The 20,278-nt window shown below is 39.2% G+C and overlaps 1 protein-coding gene across 1 annotated transcript; it reads left to right on the top strand.

Moving 5' to 3' along the window:
- The first annotated feature begins 850 nt into the window (after window positions 1–850).
- On the top strand, window positions 851–17,850 carry mbip (MAP3K12 binding inhibitory protein 1). Its single transcript, XM_034159728.1, has 10 exons — window positions 851–1,008; window positions 6,215–6,331; window positions 8,725–8,928; window positions 9,514–9,610; window positions 9,899–9,964; window positions 10,178–10,336; window positions 10,679–10,776; window positions 17,177–17,215; window positions 17,307–17,478; window positions 17,722–17,850. Exons 1-9 carry the CDS (start codon window positions 877–879, stop codon window positions 17,400–17,402), a joined length of 1,008 nt encoding a protein of 335 aa, XP_034015619.1. The 5' UTR covers window positions 851–876; the 3' UTR covers window positions 17,403–17,478; window positions 17,722–17,850.
- Window positions 17,851–20,278: the final 2,428 nt, after the last annotated feature.

Here is a 20,278-nt window from a genome sequence, read left to right as displayed (position 1 = left end):
AGACAGTTTAATCCATTCCATTAACGCTGAAATCTGAATTGATAACCCCACAGGCTTGTACAGAAAAAAAATGTAGCTCGATCGGTGAATGACTATGTTAGCAAGTGAGCAAATCCATCACAGACAGAGTGTCTAAGCAATTCCTCATAAACAGTAAATGCTATCATCTCATCTGACTCCAGATTAAAAAGGCATGTACCCTGGACAAAGTGTTTAAAAAATGGTGGGCTATGAGGTCCCTCATCAAATGAAAAAGCAACTTTGTTTAGCCTATGTAATATCTCATAACTTGCTGGATGTAGGGCCCATCTCAGCGTCAGGTAAAAAATTAAGCCAGCAACTCTGGGAATAAACATCAGATGAAGTGAACGGTGAATGGTGATAATACCAAAACTTTTGGTTGGTACTGCAAATTACTCATAACAAGCTTGAAACATTTTCAATGCTTTGAAAGTGCTGTGTTTTGAAAATTGCTCCAGAATCTGCATGACAAGGAAGGCGTCATATGTTGTGCTGCCACCTGCTGAATGCTGCCACCTGCTGGATTCTTCGGGAATGTGCATCCCTATCAAATTATGAATTTCATTAAAGGCAACGTCTTTGCCCCTCAAAGGAAAAAAGAACAAACAAAGCCTGTAAGTGCACTATCTTGTGCATTGTTCGCATAAAGAAAATCAGTTCAAATGGCCCTTTGGGGTAACTATGCAAGTATTTCTGGTAGTAAACTTATAAATACATGCATATATAACTCATATAAAAGTTAATCTTTTTTTGTTGTTCTATTGCGTTCCACTGTGCGTCTTAACTCTATGGGCTCTTCCCACATGACATATTTAAGCCAATCAACAAGTAGGATTCTGTAAGCCCGGAACTGTAATGGCGGATACAAAGAAGCCGAGTGTTGCAGCTGCTGCTAATGCTAATACCACTTATGAATCCTGTAAAATGTCCAGCTACAAAGACTGTGTCTGTGCTGTTCTGGAGCTTTTAGCGGATTGTGGAAAAACGGTTGGTTCGCGTTTTTGTACGGCGTATTTCTGAGCATATGTCGCACGGTATTTAGCTATACGCTAATGTTTTTAAGCAGGGTTGTTTCTATTTGGGGTTTTTTTTCCGTAACCTGTTTACTTTGTCGTAAATCAAGTGTAAGGTTTTACGTCTCGACCGCCAGCGACATTTATATGAAATGCACGAAATGCTTTGCAGGCACACATTTCATGCTCTTCTATGCATCCTGCAGTATATGTGACAGGTTTTGTTCTGAGATAATTTCTTCATGTACAGGCTGTTTTCAGGCTGATCTTGTTTGATCTCCGCGTTTCACACTATTGAAATGCATAAATCTCTTTTGTAAGTCCCTTCGGCTGCTCCCTTGTTTGCACTTGGGGTCGCCACGGCAAATCCAAGGTGGATCTGCATGTTGAATTGGCACAAGTTTTACGCCGGATGCCCTTCCTGACGCAACTCCACATTACATGGAGAAATGTGGCAGGGGTGGGATTTGAACCCGGAACCTTCTGAACTGAAACCAAGCGCATTAACCACTTTTAATTCATGCTTTTTTTGGGGCATTGACAACATTTGTGCTGTTTTGCCTCAGTACACCAACACAGTGGATTTGAAATGAAACATTCAAGATGTGCTTGTGATTTGGATTCTAAGTTGAATTACAGCTATTTTTATACATGGCCCCTCCATTTTCCCAGCCCATAAGTAAATGAATAAAATGAATGAATAAAATAAATGTGAGGATGATTGTTCATAAAAATGATCAAGAGATACATACATGAACATTTCCAAGTCACTGAATACGTCTTGGACTTCATGTACATTGGCAAAGTGGCAGTTGATACGGGATTGTATTCTGACACTACATACGGCACCCAATAACAAACCGCTGTGATTATTGCAAGTTAAATAGTGACATCATGGCATCAAGGCAAGTGACGAATTTCAAGTTCAGAACTTGTGGCTTGGGTTAAGGTTCCGGTTGTGCATGAACTGTGATGTTGGGTAGTTATTAGTCATTTTTATCATTAGTCAAATTTCTATTAGTCATACTAGTAGAAATTTGTACTAATACTGTCATACTAATAGAAATTTACGGATTGCGTACAGTACCGTATCAGTAATAACAATGCATCAAGTGAGTGTGCAAGAGACCTGTGAACATCTGAAGCACTTATGGGCTTTTGTGGCTGTGATTGGAGAAACTGTGCATTGTGCAACTATTGGCTATTGCATCACAAGCTACCGTTGGTGGAGTGCAATAGAGAAGGATTTTCATACAAGAAAATGGATCAAATCGATCAAATCTAGGCTGGAGTCTCTCATGTGCCTTCTGACAAACTAGCTGAAATTTTACATCATCTTTTTGAGAATATCCTCAGTTCCACTCCACTGTGGAGCTGTATACAACCCCTGGCAAAAATTATGGAATCACCAGCCTCGGAGGATGTTGATTCAGTTGTTTAATTTTGCAGAAAAAAAGCAGATCACAGACATGACACAAAACTAAAGTCATTTCAAATGGCAACTTTCTAGCTTTAAGAAACACTATAAGAAATCAAGAAAAAAGATTGTGGCAGTCAGTTACGGTTACTTTTTTAGACCAAGCAGAGGAAAAAAATATGGACTCACTCAATTCTGAGGAATAAATTATGGAATCACCCTGTAAATTTTCATCCCCAAAACTAACACCTGCATCAAATCACATCTGCTTGTTAGTCTGCATCTAAAAAGGAGTGATCACACCTTGGAGAGCTGTTGCACCAAGTGGACTGACATGAATCATGGCTCCAACACGAGAGATGTCAGTTGAAACAAAGGAGAGGATTATCAAACTCTTAAAAGAGGGTAAATCATCACGCAATGTTGCAAAAGATGTTGGTTGTTCACAGTCAGCTGTGTCTAAACTCTGGACCAAATACAAACAACATGGGAAGGTTGTTAAAGGCAAACATACTGGTAGACCAAGGAAGACATCAAAGCGTCAAGACAGAAAACTTAAAGCAATATGTCTCAAAAATCGAAAATGCACAACAAAACAAATGAGGAACGAATGGGAGGAAACTGGAGTCAACGTCTGTGACCGAACTGTAAGAAACCGCCTAAAGGAAATGGGATTTACATACAGAAAAGCTAAACGAAAGCCATCATTAACACCTAAACAGAAAAAAACAAGGTTACAATGGGCTAAGGAAAAGCAATTGTGGACTGTGGATGACTGGATGAAAGTCATATTCAGTGATGAATCTCGAATCTGCATTGGGCAAGGTGATGATGCTGGAACTTTTGTTTGGTGCCGTTCCAATGAGATTTATAAAGATGACTGCCTGAAGACAACATGTAAATTTCCACAGTCATTGATGATATGGGGCTGCATGTCAGGTAAAGGCACTGGGGAGATGGCTGTCATTACATCATCAATAAATGCACAAGTTTACGTTGATATTTTGGACACTTTATGATGTTTAAGGATGATGAAATCATTTTTCAAGAAGATAATGCATCTTGCCATAGAGCAAAAACTGTGAAAACATTCCTTGCAAAAAGACACATAGGGTCAATTTCATGACATAGGGTTAATGTCAACGAGCAGATGTGATTTGATGCAGGTGTTAGTTTTGGGGATGGAAATTTACAGGGTGATTCCATAATTTATTCCTCAGAATTGAGTGATTCCATATTTTTTTCCTCTGCTTGGTCTAAAAAAGTAACCGTTACTGACTGCCACAATCTTTTTTTCTTGATTTCTTATAGTGTTTCTTAAAGCCAGAAAGTTGCCATTTGAAATGACTTCAGTTTTGTGTCATGTCTGTGATCTGCTTTTTTTCTACAAAATTAAATAACAGAATGAACATCCTCCGAGGCCGATGATTCCATAATTTTTTGCCAGGGGTTGTAAATGGCTGCAGTTGTTAGATGTTTATTACAATATTTTTGTTGAACTCTTTGAACTAAAGGTGAAAGTACATAGCAAGAACATATTGACTGTATCATTTCAATTCTGTTTTGGTGCAAAGAGGGAAAATTACAACAACTGTGTCACTGTCTGTAAACATACTTACGTACTTTGTTGTGACATCTAAGTGAACCACTTTAAAACCTATATGACATTGAGTCCATCTCACTCCTTGTGCTTTTACATATTTTAATTTGTGCCATTTTGACCACAAAACGTGATTCAGGCTTCGTTAAAATTTCTAAAATTATCCTCCTTAAATTCAAACTGAAAGCAAATCTCTACAATGTGATATAAATTAAATAAAAATATCAAAGACAAAATGATGGATTGCACAGGTAATGGCATCCTTTGGTATAACACACATAAATCATCAGTTTTATTGCCAGTTTTCTTTAGACAAGTCAAGTGAAGAATACGTGAACATTTTCAAGTCACTGAATATGTCTTGCACTTAATTTACATTAATTATGAAGAAACACAAATAGTATGGTATTGTATGGTAAATCTTTGTAGAGCAGATAGTTCTCAAAAGCTGAGTGACTGCGCAAGAAGGAACTGAGTGAGGAAATCCACCAAGACACTCATGACAACACTGAAGAAGTTATTGATTTCTGCATCTGTGATTGGAGAAATTGTGCATAGTGCAAGTTTTGCATTTTACATCACCACTCGTAGCTTCAGAAAGGAGACAAGTGAGGAAAGCCACCAAGACACCTGTGACAACTCTGTAGGAGTTATCAGCTTCTGTGGCTGTGATTGAACCATTCACAATGTCATAGTGGAGTGGAGCAGAGAACAGTTTTCTTTCAACTCTGGTCCACAAAAATATTTATAAGAAATCTTTCATCCCCTCCATTGTAGTAGCCCTTAATAAGACCAGATAGATGCTTGTGCTGCCAGTTGTGTTGTCAATCACTTTTTTCTTCAGTCAAGTTTTGTGTGAGTATTTTATGTGTTTTATGAGCCAGTTGTTGAAGAAGAATTTCTGTGACCCTTGTTGGACAGACAATAAACTTTATTCTAACTAAATAGATCAAATCTTGGCTTGGATCTCCAGTGTGCATTCTGGCAAATTGTAGCTGAATTTTCAAGTCTTATTTCTAAATCCTCGTCTATGCCACGTTGTCAAGAAACTGGATAACTGGTGATGCAAAACTTGTACTATCCACAATCTCTCCAAGATTAGGGCTCTCTTGGTGGCTTTCCTCACTTGTCTCCTTCTTGCACAGTCACTTCAGTTTTTATGAACTGCCTCCTCCAGACAGATTTACTGCAGTACCATACTGTTTGTATTTCTTAAAGACTGATGTAAATAAAGCCCAAGACATATTCATTGACTTGGAAATGTTCATGTATCCATCCCCTGACTTGTCTGAAGAAAACTGGCAATAAAACCAATTATTTACAGGTATTATACCAAAGCATTCCATTACCTATGCAACACATCATCTTGACTTTGATATTTTTATTTAATTTATGTCAAACTGTACAGATTTGCTTTTAGTTTGAGTTTAATTTTAGAAATTTTAAGATAGAGAAGCCTGAAGTACTGTTTTTTTTTTTTTCTTCAAAATGCCATAAACAAATAAAAATGTGTAAAAGCCCAAAGGGAGTGAATACTTTAGCAAAGCACTGTAAGTGTGAAACACTTTTTTAGAACCATCTTAAAACAGAAAAGCCATAAATGATTTGAAAAGCTGGAACATCGTGGTAGTTTTTGTTGTAATTGATCAGTTGCTAAATTGTTTTCTGATTCTTCTCAGTCAACGTACCAATTAATACCCATTTGAACAGAAACAAATTATATTTGTTTGATAAACCTGTTGATTTATTTACGACTAATCATTTACCTTTATCTGTGCTGTTCAATGTATGATACAAAATGTTTATCAGTGTATCAGAGATCAGTCTGATAGTATCTTCAGATTTCTTATTATGTCTGGTGTACAATCCAAAGCCCAAACCTTTTAGATAGTTAAAATTAAGTTAATACTATTTATGTTCTGCATTGAATGTGTGTTTCCATCAGCAGTGTTGGTAAACAAACCCATAAAATGTCTATATTTATTGTGATGACCAGTTGCTAAACAAACAAAATTCAGATTATTTATTTATTTTAACACTTAAGAGGGTTTAAACACTTTCTCAGTTCTCATTATAGGTGAGAGTCAAGTTTTTGTTTATTGTTTAATCAAATGTGTGTTTTGGGTCTAATGTTCATTCTATCAATTTGATTTTTATTCAAAGCTCAAATTTGGTGATGCCACATTGAAAATAGAAGTCAACATCGATGCTGTGGATCTGTCATCATCTCCAGCTTCTCATGTTTACAGCTGTTTACAACAGCACATCTGTAAATTACAGGTACAGTGGCTTCACATTTTTGCCTGTTTATACATCCTGACATGGTACAGTAGCATTTGAGCTTTTTCACAATTTGCCCTTTAAACTCACAGTGAAAACAAATCTCTATGTTATGAAGTAAATAAAAATATCAAAGCCAGAATAATGGAATGCACAAGTATGTGCATCTTTTATGATAACATATCATCAGTTTTACAGCCAGTTTTCTTAAGACAAGTGAGATGAATACTTGAACATTTTCCAAGTCATTGAATATGGCTTGGATTTCATTTACATGAATCATTAAGAAATACTAAAGGCACTTTACTGTATGATAAATCTGTCTGAAGCAGACAGTTCACAAAATGACTGTGCAAGAAGGAGAAGAGTGAGGGAAGCCATCAAGATGCCATGACAACTTTGAAGGAGTTGCATCACCAGTTATACAGCTTCAGAGTGGAGTGGAAAGCTGAAGAATGTTGTGAAATTTCAGATACAGTTTTCTGAAAGGCCTGATTTTATGTGGTTTCTTGTGTTAAAGTCCTTCTCTGCTCCACTCCACCATGAAGCTGTATAACCGGTAATGCAGCAGAGTAGACAAAAGTTATCAATCAGTCAATCAACATTTATTTATAAAGCACTTTACAGTACCGACTGGTGTCCAAAGTGCTTAACATTAAAAACACAAATTTACAAAAATAAAACACATATAAAATAAAATTTTAAAACAACACATAAAAAAGAACATAAAAATAACAGAACATTTCACCTCCCCACTAAGTGTTAAAACCCAGTTTAAATAAATAAGTCTTTAACTTAGATTTAAAAAGTGCTGGGTCAGGAATAGTACATAACTCAAGAGGTAGCTCATTCTACAGTCTGGGGCCAGCTACCGCGAAAGCATGATCACCCCAGCATTTATATCTTGACCTTGGAACATCTAAGTAAAGCTGGCCAGACGCCCTTAATGTCCTACTGTAGGTGCGCAAAGTTAAAATTTCAGACAAGTAGGGAGGTGCAAGGCCATAAATAGCTTTAAAAACAAACATTCAAATTTTAAAATCAGTTCTAAAACGAACTGGAAGCCAGTGGAGTGAGTACAGGACGGGTGTAATATGCTCACGTCTAAAAGTGTTTGTTAAAAGACGAGCAGCAGCATTCTGCACCAATTGGAGACGTGCAAGAGACGACTGATTAATGCCTGAATAAAGTGCATTACAATAATCAAGTCTGGAGCTGATGAAAGCATGAATGGCCGTCTCAAGATCACGTCTACTGAGAAAGTGCTTTATGTTAGCCAAAAGGCGAAGTTGGAAAAAACTAGCTTTGACAACAGAATTTATCTGTTGATCGAACCTCAAACAGCTGTCAAATATCACTCCCAAATTCTTGACAGCTGGTTTTACATAGTTAGCCAAAGCACCAAAATTTGGTGTTACCACATTTGGTATGCCAGAGCACTCAAACACCATGATCTCAGTTTTACCATCATTTAGGTAAAGGAAATTTTGGGACAGCCACTGCTTTACATCACGAATACAATTAAATAATGATGACAAAGCATCACTCCCATTAGTCCTCACAGGCAGATAGATTTGCAGATCATCTGCATAACAATGAAAGGACAGGTTGTGCTGGGTTATAATTGACCCCAATGGCAGAATGTACAAAGAAAATAGAATCGGCCCAAGGACAGAACCCTGCGGCACTCCACAAGACAGATGAACAGTTGATGAGGAGAGGTCCCCAATCATGACAGAAAAGCTCCTTTCAGCCAAATATGATCTAAACCACTTAAGTGCAGTACCATTAATGCCAATAAAATGTTCTAACCGGGATATTACTATCTACAATCTGTCCAATCACAGCCGTAGATGCCTGTAACGCCTCCACAGTTTCCATGGGTGTTTTGGTGGCTTCCTTCACTGGTCAAAATGTAAATGAAGCCCAAGACATATTCAGGGACTTGGAAATGTTCATGCATGCATACCCTGATTGGTTGTAAAAGTGATTATTCAGTTATGATGTAATAAAGGATTTCCATGCTTACACATTCCACCATTTTGTCTTTGATATTTTATTTAATTTGTATCATGTTGAGCAAATTTTGTTTTCACTGTGAGTTTAATGAGCATGAGTTTTTTATTTTAATATAGAGAAGTCTAAATTCTCCTTTAAAAAATGGTGTTATAAAAATTGAAATGTCTTTCCTGCCACTGTACATTTAGTGCTAATGATCAAGACATTCATAAGCTTTATCAACATATTAAATAGGGGTTTTTTTGTTTGTTTTTTTGTTTTTTTTTGGTTCTGCTGTCTGACACTCACCCACCCCCAACTCCCATCTCATTTAACAAATGCTTAGTTGTTTCTGTACAATTGCCCTGTCACTGTGAATTTTTCTTTTTCTTTAGGCTGTTTCACACAACCTGAAGACTCTGCTAGACGGTGACGGTGAGTTATCATCTGCAGAGGCGAATATGCCTGGTGATACTGCTGCTTCATCGCCACTCACAGAGCAGGCGGCTGCTCCGTCTGACAACTGTCCTCCAGCCTCAGGACCTGAAGAACATAAGAAGGCTGATGACATGGTGCAGATCAGAGCTGGGCGGTCAGAGGTTGGTCTCTGTCAGCTCTTAGAACATTTTAAAGCCCTTTTTGACTGTGTCAAGCAAATGAATAATCATAAGTAACTGCACCCAAGATGTGCACATGACAAGAAGCGAATGTTTGATGGAGACCTGATAAGCCAAACGCAGCAGTGAATAGGGCTTGTTTAGTGCCGTGGTTTGGGTTGAGCCGACCACTTTGCTGGTGGGCATTGAGAGAGGTCCAGGTCCTTGATGGATTATGAAGTGGTTGCTCATTACTCTGAGATTGCATGTGGATGAAGGACAGGAGGCCCATTTTGTTTTGGATTTGTTTTGGTAGCCAAGCAAACAATATTCACATTTTATCCTGTGATGATGACAAACAATTCAACTTTATTTTTAAGGTTGTTGATGGGTTGTCTTTACAAACCATAAAGCATAATTTCCAGCTGTATTTCTTATTTTGTATCATGTAAATTACTGCATCTTTTTATACCATATTATTAGTATTAAATAGGCAAAAATCTCATGTGCAATATTCTTAATATTGATCAATAGCTCATCAACCCTCCGTATCTTATTATCTGTGCCATTTTTCCTTTGTGTACCTAGATTGAGAGAAGAATATCTGCATTTATGGAGCGCAAGCAGATGGAGATCAATGAAAACAATGTACGCGAGTTTTGCAACGTGATCGACTGCAATCAGGGTGAGAATGGGAGAGATGAGGGGGCAGGGTGGCGAGGGTGCCTGCACACAGATTGCCAATGTTTGGGAGAGAGCTGATTTCCACAGGCGAGAGGTCAGACTGAACTGCTCCGAGAGTGGGGCTGAAGGAGCTAACACATTCGGCCTCTAACAACAACCCGGCTTAGTCCACAAAAAAAAAATAGTCTACAGAACATAACATGAACATCAATCCATACTGAATATGTGTTGCATATACACAGTGTTTATCTCAGGCATTTTTAATTGGACAGAGTTTTGTTTTTTATAGAGAACAGCTGTGCCCGAACAGATGCAGTGTTCACACCGTACCCAGGTTTTAAAAGCCATGTGAAAGGTAAGAAATTACAATTTTTCTGTCAGTGATATCTGGCATTTCTTTTCCGCTTTGTTTTTAGAATTTTAGCCATGTGTTTTTGAAATAAATACTTGTTCAGTTAATGTCTTTTTACTGGAAATTGTTGAGTTGATTTTAATATTTTGGTTTAAATAATTAGTTGATTTCATGGTTACTGCTTATGCATTTTTGTTGTTGTGTTTTTTTGTTAAGTCACACGAGTGGTAAATACTTACGGGCCACAGACTCATGGTGGGGGAGGCCACGGTGACAATGGAGAGCAGCACAGAGGAACAATGCCCAGAGACTGTGGAAATTCAGCCATCGAAGAACGACTGCAGAATATTGAGACTCACCTAAAGCTGCCAACAGGTTATAGATGGTCGAAAACAGAAATTTCTCTTTGTAATGAAAAGTCCATTTTGTTGGGAAAGAACGTACGATTACAGGTGCTATTTGAAAGATCTGCTTAATTGCTAAACAAATTTAATGCTAAAATTGAAAGCAGTATTACATATTTGTAAATTTGTCTACCTGTTAATCTTTTTTTAGTTCACTTTTATGTCAAATTTAAAAAAAAAAAATGAGGCATTGTGGGCAACTGTGACAATCTGCAGATGTTGTTGTGATGGTGTTATTTTATATTTTATTTTAAGTTGTGCTTCTTCATTGATTATGCACTCTTCCACCTTCAACATGTGTTTTGTTCCTTAGTGGGTCCTGTACCGCTGAGCGTTTACCAGAGGCTGAAAAGGCTGGAAGATCGTATTCTGGAGTTGGAGGGACTCTCGCCTGAATATTTTGAGTCCACGGTGAGTCCTGTGGCTTTGCACTGAATGCAGTAATGGTCCTGTTTAGTCAGTGTTCCGACGTGTTTTGCTCGTCCTACATCTGTTACTTTTGATTAGCCTGTGACTTATGATTTCCTTGTCCTGCTAAGAGTTGCCAATTCTCCAGTGTGGTCTTTGGTCTCTGGTCATATTTGGCCCCATTTACCAACTCTAAGTGCTGCTTTTTAGCAAAAATGTATTTCACTTAAAGAATATTTCTGCTGTCAGATGTTGTGTATATGAGGGCCAACATTTTACAGGAATCTGTATTATAATAGCCAAGTGGCGTGTGTGTGTGTGTGTGTGTGTGTGTGTGTGTGTGTGTGTGTGTGTGTGTGTGTGTGTGTGTGTGTGTGTGTGTGTGTGTGTGTGTGTGTGTGTGTGTGTGGCTTCAATCACACAAAAACCGGGGTGAGCTGACATTTGTCATTTGGTATGCTTATATATTTTGGGTCAAGGATAAACGCTGCAAAAATGGAGTTTGATAGGACAAATGTTTTTGGAGAATTAGCCATTTTAGCTAACCAGTAAACAATGGACATTGTGCTGCAGTGCACCGCACCATGGGAGTTTGGTGTTTTGAGGTTTTAAATGTTCTTATTGTTGTTCATGTTAGGTTAACAGTGTTGTTAGTGTTATTGATTTGTGTTTTTGTAGTTCAATTGGTTTAGTCAGTTTCGTTAAGTGTTATGTTGCTCTTACCATGACTGAGTTAAGTCTCATGTTGGTACCATGAGTGAAAATTGTACTGTTTTTTATGTCTTCAGCCACTGTCTTTTTTTTTTTTTTTGTCTTTTTTTTTGTCATATTAGAAGCACCTGCTTAAAGCAGCTGTGCGTGCGTGTGTGTATGTAACTTCGATCACAGAGAAACTTTGGAGAGTTGACATATGCTGTTTGGTATGCTTATGTATTTTCAGTCAAGGATGAATGCTGCCAAAATGGAACGTTGATAGGATGTATATTTTTGGAGATACTACAGATATTAGCTAAAAATACTGATCAGTGGGTGTTGCTAACTACATTATAGACTCATACGCAATTCCAGCAGTAATTCATTATATTAAGCGTGAGTGTGGTGAGTGGTTTTATTTAGTAAATTCAATCTAAGAACATAATATAATTGTAAATGTGTTGAAAATACATGGATGATACAAGAAAGTGAAAATTGTGGTCCATTTAAAAATAAAATGACAAGATAGAAGTAAAAATAAAATAATATCAAGATGTGCTTCTAGTATAGACTGTTGACTTTAATGTAAGGGGGCAAACAAAAATATCCCATTAAACATTTAGGAATCTTCATATAATCAACAAAAATATAAACGCAACACTTTTGGTTTTGCTCCCATTTTGTATGAGATGAACTCAAAGATCTAAAACTTTTTCCACATACACAATATCACCATTTCCCTCAAATATTGCTCACAAACCAGTCTAAATCTGTGATAGTGAGCACTTCTCCTTTGCTGAGATAATCCATTCCACCTCACAGGTGTGCCATACCAAGATGCTGATTAGACACCATGATTAGTGCACAGGTGTGCCTTAGACTGCCCACAATAAAAGGCCACTCTGAAAGGTGCAGTTTTATCACACAGCACAATGCCACAGATGTCGCAAGATTTGAGGGAGCGTGCAGTTGGCATGCTGACAGCAGGAATGTCAACCAGAGCTGTTGCTCGTGTATTGAATGTTCATTTCTCTACCATAAGCCGTCTCCAAAGGTGTTTCAGAGAATTTGGCAGTACATCCAACCAGCCTCACAACCACAGACCACGTGTAACCACACCAGCCCAGGACCTCCACATCCAGCATGTTCACCTCCAAGATCGTCTGAGACCAGCCACTCAGACAGCTGCTGAAACAATCGGTTTGCATAACCAAAGAATTTCTGCACAAACTGTCAGAAACCGTCTCAGGGAAGCTCATCTGCATGCTCGTCGTCCTCATCGGGGTCTCGACCTGACTCCAGTTCGTCGTCGTAACCGACTTGAGTGGGCAAATGCTCACATTCGCTGGCGTTTGGCACATTGGAGAGGTGTTCTCTTCACGGATGAATCCCGGTTCACACTGTTCAGGGCAGATGGCAGACAGCATGTGTGGCGTTGTGTGGGTGAGCGGTTTTCTGATGTCAGTGTTGTGGATCGAGTGGCTCATGGTGGCGGTGGGGTTATGGTATGGGCAGGCGTCTGTTATGGACGAAGAACACAGATGCATTTTATTGATGGCATTTTGAATGCACAGAGATACCGTGACGAGATCCTGAGGCCCATTGTTGTGCCATACATCCAAGAACATCACCTCATGTTGCAGCAGGATAATGCACGGCCCCATGTTGCAAGGATCTGTACACAATTCTTGGAAGCTGAAAATGTCCCAGTTCTTGCATGGCCGGCATACTCACCGGACATGTCTCCCATTGAGCATGTTTGGGATGCTCTGGACCAGCATATATGACAGCGTGTACCAGTTCCTGCCAATATCCAGCAACTTCGCACAGCCATTGAAGAGGACTGGACTGGAGATGTGTTGCACTGCATAAGGCAAATGGTGGTCACACCAGATACTGACTGGTATCCCCCCCCCCCAATAAAACAAAACTGCACCTTTCAGAGTGGCCTTTTATTGTGGGCAGTCTAAGGCACACCTGTGCACTAATCATGGTGTCTAATCAGCATCTTGATATGGCACACCTGTGAGGTGGGATGGATTATCTCAGCAAAGGAGAAGTGCTCACTATCACAGATTTAGACTGGTTTGTGAACAATATTTGAGGGAAATGGTGATATTGTGTATGTGAAAAAAGTTTTAGATCTTTGAGTTCATCTCATACAAAATGGGAGCAAAACCAAAAGTGTTGCGTTTATATTTTTGTTGAGTATATTTTTATACACAGTACCTCCATTTTCAGAGCCCATAAGTAATTGAACAAACTAAATATAAGGGTTATTGTGGAAAGGTGATGGTCTAGTGGTTAAGCGTTGGGCTTCAGACCAAAGGGTCCTCTGTTCAAAACCCAGCCAGACTGGAAAATCACTAAGGGCCCTTGGGCAAGGTCCTTGACCCCTTAGTTGCTCCTGTTGTGCAGTGAGGGCCTCGCATAGCAGCACCCTGACATCAGTGTGTGAGTGTGTTTATGTGAATGCGAGGCATAATTGTAAAGCGCTTTGAGCTTCTGATGCAGATGGAAACGCTTTTAAAAAAAATGCAGTCCATTTACCATTTACAAGACATTAGTTTTAAAGCCACAAATCAAGAGTATGGATTCATGAACACGTTCATCAATTGTCAAGAAACACAAACAGAATTGTACTCTACAGTGCATCTGGAAAGTATTCACAGTGCTTCACCTTTACACATTTTGTTATGTTACAGCCTTATTCCAAATTTAATATTCTACCCACAATACACCATAATGACAATATGAAAAAGGTTTTTTTTTTGTTTTGTTTTTTTAGATTTTTGCCAATTTTATAAAAAAAAAAAAAAAGAAAAAAAATAGAAAAATCACAGGTACATAAGTATTCACAACCTTTGCCATGAAGCTCAAAATTGAGCTCAGGTGCATCCTGTTTCCACCGATTATCTTTGGGATGGTTCAACAGCTTAACTGGAGTCCACCAGGGGTAAATTTATTTGATTGGGCATGATTTGGAAAGGCACACACCTGTCTACATATAAGGTCCCACAGTTAACAGTGCATGTCAGAGCACAAACCAAGTATGACGTCAAAGGAATTGTCTGTAGATCTCAGAGACAGGATTGTCTGGAGTCACAAATCTGGAGAAAGGTACAGAAATATTTCTGCTGTTTTGAAAGTCCCAATGAGCACAGTGGCCTCCATCATCCATACATGGAAGTAGTTTGGATCCACCAGGACTCTTCCTAGAGCTGGCTGCCCATCTAAATTGAGCAGTTGGAGTAGAAGGGACTTAGTCAGGGAGGTGGCCAAGAACCCATTGGTCACTTTGTCAGAGCGCCAGCATTCCTCTGTGGAGAGAGGAGAACCTTCCAGAAGGACAACCATCTCTGCAGCAATTCATTAATCAGACCTGTATGGTAGAGTGGCTAGATGGAAGCCACTCCTTAGTAAAAGGCACATGGTAGCCCACCTGGAGTTTGCCAAAAGGCACCTGAAGTACTCTCAGACCATGAGAAACAAAATACTTTGGTCTGATGACACAAAGCTTGAACTCTTTGGCATGAATGCCAGATGTTATGTTTGGAGGAAACCAGGGACCATCCCTACAGTGAAGCATGGTGGTAGCAGCATCATGCTGTGGGGATGTTTTTCAGCGGCAGAAACTGGGAGACTAATCAGGATTGAGGGAAAGATGAATGCAGCAATGTACAGAGACATCCAGGATGAAAACCTACTCCAGAGTGCTCTTGACCTCAGACTGGGGCGACGGTTCATCTTTCAGCTGGATAATTTCCCTAAGCACACAGCCAAGATATCGAAGGAATGGCTTCAGGACAACTCTGTGAATGTCCTTGAGTGGCCCAGCCAGACCCTTTTGAGCATCTCTGGAGAAATCTGAAAATGCTTGTGCACCGACACTCCCCATCCAGCCTGATGGCGCTTGAGTGGTACTGCAAAGAGGATTGGACAAAACTGCCCAAAGATAGGTGCGCCAAGCTTGTGACGTCATATTCAAGAAGTCTTGAGGCTGTAATGGCTGCCAAATGTGCATCAACAAAGTATTGAGCAAAGGCTGTGAATACTTATGTACATGTGATTTCTTAGTTTGTAATCTTAATAAATTAGCAAAAAAAAAAAACTTTTTTCATTTTGTCATTATAGGGTGTTGTGAGTAGAATTTTGAAGGGGAAAAATGAACTTCCTCCATGGCAAATCTGTCTCGAGTAGGCATTTTGAGGGAAGCCACCAAAACACCATGACAGCTGTGAAGGAGCTATAGATTCTGCTTGGAAATATTCATGTATCTATCTTTTTCATCAATTGTGTAAAAATGATGATTTGTATAAACAGTCTACTATTACTATTCAGTGACTTGAAAATGCTAAAGAAAACTTACTTTAAGAATTTTTATATTTAGTTGGTCCAGTTACTTAGGGCCTCTGAAAATGGAACTGTTTAAAAATGGCTATAATTCCTAAATAGATAATGTAATATTTTTATTAAATCCCCTTGAATTAAAGCTGAAAGTTTGCACAACAAACACATCTTGCCTGCCCACTTACATAGACTTCACATGCAAGAAATCCGGTATAAAATTGTTGCAAGTATTTTTGTTTGAGTTTCATCATGTCTTTGTGTGTGTTTTAAACATCAGGTGATTTCTTCTGTGTGTCACACCTGCATTGTGTTGTGCTTTTGAAGACCTGAATGTAGCATGTTGCTACCTCATAAATTCCTCAGCTTTCAGGTCGAATGTTCACCTCCGGCTCTGCTGCAGACAGTTAACTTGCCCCATAACTACTCACCCAAACTGAACTTGACTCAAATGATGGTGTCAGCCGTCAGCTTTGACCCAGAAGCCTTCAGCAGAGTCGCACAGACCCTGATTTACCATCTACAAAGAGTCTGTCCAGTTATGCGAGTAAGTGTGCTTGAGATGCTGCATGTTTCCTCTGGCTGGTATTTCTGAGCACAGCATGCTGCGTCTGTGAGTATGCTGCTCTCATCTGCTTTTGACTCACGACATGTTTGAGTGAGCAGAGCAAGAGATGTCGAGTGTCTTTGAATAAACTGATGGGGTCTTTTATGTTCGGAGTACCACTATTTTTGTGGCAATTTCTAAAAATACTGCAACACACTGTTGCACTGCTGAAGTGCTGTATACAGTTGCCCCCGATCTCAAGGGGCAAAAAAAAAAAAAAAACACATTTTAATGGTAACAAACAACAAAATAGGTTTCTTAACAAATAGCACATGAGGAAGAATGAAGGGTTTTCCATCAAGAAGGAAATGTTAATTCTCACATCAGGCACATGCCATTTAAGTGTGAGTTTCCCTGTTCAGATTAAACTTAGCACATTTGTCTTTCTTTAGTGTTTGGGCAAAATGCTAGGAAACATTTCCTGGTTTTGACTCATTTTTCAACTCGTACCTTAATTTGCTTTACAAGGGGTGGTGGCCAAGTGGTTAATGCGCTTGGTTTCAGTGCAGAAGGTTTCGGGTTCAAATCCCACCCCTGCCACATTTCTCCATGTAATGTGGAGTTGCGTCAGGAAGGGCATCCGGCGTAAAACTTGTGCCAATTCAACATGCAGATCCACCTTGGATTTGCTGTGCCAACCCCGAATGCAAACAAGAGAGCAGCCGAAGGGACTTACCTTAATTTGCTTTACAAATCTGTGTCAGTATACAAATTATAAAGGTTCTCTCATTTTTCTTTGTGTGTGTGTGTGTGTAGCGTCACCTGCACAAACGGACAAAGACGTCCTCTGGTCAGGTTAGTCCCCCCCCAACACTTTTGTTACATGTCAGTGCAGTATAAATATATTTTATATGAATTATTTGTGTGGTCTTACTGTTTCCTTCAGGCGTGCAGCCTGATGGAGCTCGATGAGAAGATCAGCGCAGTAAAAGCGGCCTTACTGAAGCGGGTGAACGAGTTTGGGCCCGGATACGTAACGTAACACTGTGACTCTCACTGTTGTCCTGTTTCTGTTCCTCGGCTGTTCATTAACACAACACGAGAGTAAGAACATATGAGCTTGACAGATATATCCTCGTGAATTCTGTTATGGCCGTAAGAGTTGCTCTCATCAGAAATAGACCAAAGCGCAACTGTTGTAACCTTAAACTTGGTGGCTGGCTTTGTTTTTTGGGGGGGGGGGGGCTATGTGTCTAAAATGAACATTTTCACTTACTGTTTGAAAGCTGTGCTCAGTTCTTCCTCTTAATTGCAAAGCTGCCTGGTTTTTCTTGTAAGATGAACCAAAATATTGTTTGTTGAAAAATGTGACGTGCGCTCCGGGTCAGAATTTGTGTCAGCCTTGACACTGACATTTAAAATTTAAAATTTGTTCAGAAATAAATAAAAATGTACCTGTTTTGTGTATTCACACAATATTTAATAAAAATTCCAATGTTACTGAATAACAAAAATGCTTCCATACAGACATATCGTCTAGGTGTTACACAGTTATGGGCACACTTTGATGCAGTTCCATGAAATGAACACTTTTACAGCCTGTTTTCTTTTGACAAGTCAGGAAATGGATATTTGCGTTCAAGATGACTGTAAACTCGAAAAACCCCCGTTGGGAGCTTCCAAGTTCAGAAAAGTGTGTGTTTTGCTTTCTGTGGGTAAGAAAGACAGAAAATGTCTCAAATGATTGTATTTCTATTTGTAGTCCTGATTCGTGACAGTGTCAGTTATTGCAGACATCTTTCCAAAAACTGTAAACTGTAAAAACTGGTAATTTCGCTCATACATAAAGAATGGAAACATGTGGCGCACCCAAGTAAATGACTTGTCAAAAGTAATTAAAATGCATTTGTAATATTACTGTCTTGACAGTCACCGAGGACATCATGATTGTAGTTATTAGGACATCAAGTGGAATAAGTCGAAGCACAGAATGTCTCCGTGGGTGTTTGAGCAAAATTTTTGTATGAGCTGAAGCTCTTAATTTCCCACTTGCCAACATGTCATGAACACAGTATTCATTTTACTGCAATCATAAAGAAATACTTAAAGTATGATACTGTGTAGTAACTGTCCTTAGTAGGCAGTTCTTAAAAACTGATTAACAGTGCAAGTAGACAGGTGAGGGAAGCCACCAAGATGCCCATGACAACTCTGAAAATGTTATAGGCTTCTGGAACTTTGATGAAAGAAACAAGGCATAGTGCCACTTTCGTTGGTTGCACCAGCAATCACAGGTTCATGGTGGAGTGGGACAGACAAGAAAGGAGCTACAATGTTGACGTTTACCCAACAATGATTATAGATGTGATTAATGTTGGAGGATAAAGTAGCCACACTGAGTGCAGTGCACTAAAAGATTAAGTTGTCAGTCATCAGAATTAGAGGTGAAAATGTTAATGGAAGTGTCCCATATTAATAATTCCAGTGTTTGTGTCTGGTTCATCCCCAAAATCTAATTTGTTGTTCCCAATCCCGAAACATTGGATTAAAAAAATAAATAAATTGCCATAAGAACTCCTCTGTATTTTAGCATCCTGTTTCATCTACAACCTGTGGAGTTAGGATTTACACTGCGAGGGCATTAGTTTGTTTTGGGTTTGAACTGTTGCAGAGTATGTGTGTTAATCTCTCCCTTATCAAACAATTGATACATATCTGGACAACAATGCAATGCAAAACAATTCTCTGTTAATGTAGACATTTATTTTTCATAATGAATTAGAACAAGCCAAAAGCGTCATTGCTTCCATTCAAAAACATCTTTTCATAAAAGGCCGGGGACTTTTTCAGATTTGTACATGCTGCAGCACACTGGTGATGCCTCTGCTCACCTTTTGTTCGCCACTGGGGGCAGCACCACATACAGTAGCAGAAGATGCAGCACAGAAGAAGAAACCAATTGTTTTTAGTCTGTTGCATAAATTTCCATGTGTTGAAATTTGTGTGCATTTTTTGATGCTTGAACTCAGTTTTCTTCTTTATTTTGTTATGCTTGTGCAGCAGAAGATGAGAAAGTAGCACATCAGCCACAAGCAAAACAGACGTCCAGCAGTGCGGGAGTAAAAATGTACATTTAAAACAGACTTAAGGACTTTCCTGTTCCAAACCCATGAAGGTATTGTTTCAATTTAATTCAATTTATTTAATTTATATAGTGTCAAATCACAACAAAGCTGCCTGAAGGGACTTCACACAAGTAAGGTCTAACCTTATCAACCCCCTAGAGCAAGCACACAGGCGACAGTGCTAAGGCAAAACTCCCTCTGGTGATATTGAGGAAGAAACCTCAAGCAGACCAGACTCAGAGAGGTGACCTGCTGCTTAGGCCATTCTAACAGTTACAAGGTTTTTACAAAGTTTTCAACCAAGCTGAAGAACCAGAAAACAGGAAACCAGAGTAACATCAAAAACAGAGTGCATTATTGAAATGACCATGCAAGCAATGGTGCTGTAGGCAGGGGGTCAACCAGCACCCTGGGGTGCAGGGCCAGCCTCCATCCCTCACGCCGTCAGTGGGCCTGTCCTCCTGATAGAATATATTCCAAAAGTAGACTGTAGTGTGCTGTGTCAGCTTCAGCCATGGCATCTCGTAGTCGTGGAAAAAACTGCACCTAAGAAATAAGTTCACCTGCAGGAAATTGACAGGGAAGCAAAGAAAATCCTGATGATGGTGATCATCAGCCGCTAGTCCTGAGCTTCACTAACAGACCCAGAATTTCGATGAAGTAAGGCCGAGACCTGTTCCATTGCTAATAAGATGGGTTAAAAGGATAAGAAGCATAGTACCATACTATATGCCAGTATGCTAGTCATACAAGAGGGAGAATAGATTCATCTTAAGTCAAGACTTGAATGTCT

The sequence above is a fragment of the Thalassophryne amazonica genome, chromosome 19, assembly GCF_902500255.1.
Source record: "Thalassophryne amazonica chromosome 19, fThaAma1.1, whole genome shotgun sequence".
Taxonomy (NCBI): Eukaryota; Metazoa; Chordata; class Actinopteri; order Batrachoidiformes; family Batrachoididae; genus Thalassophryne; species Thalassophryne amazonica.
Note: the sequence above shows the minus strand (reverse complement) of the source record. Positions and strands in the feature narration are given on the sequence as shown.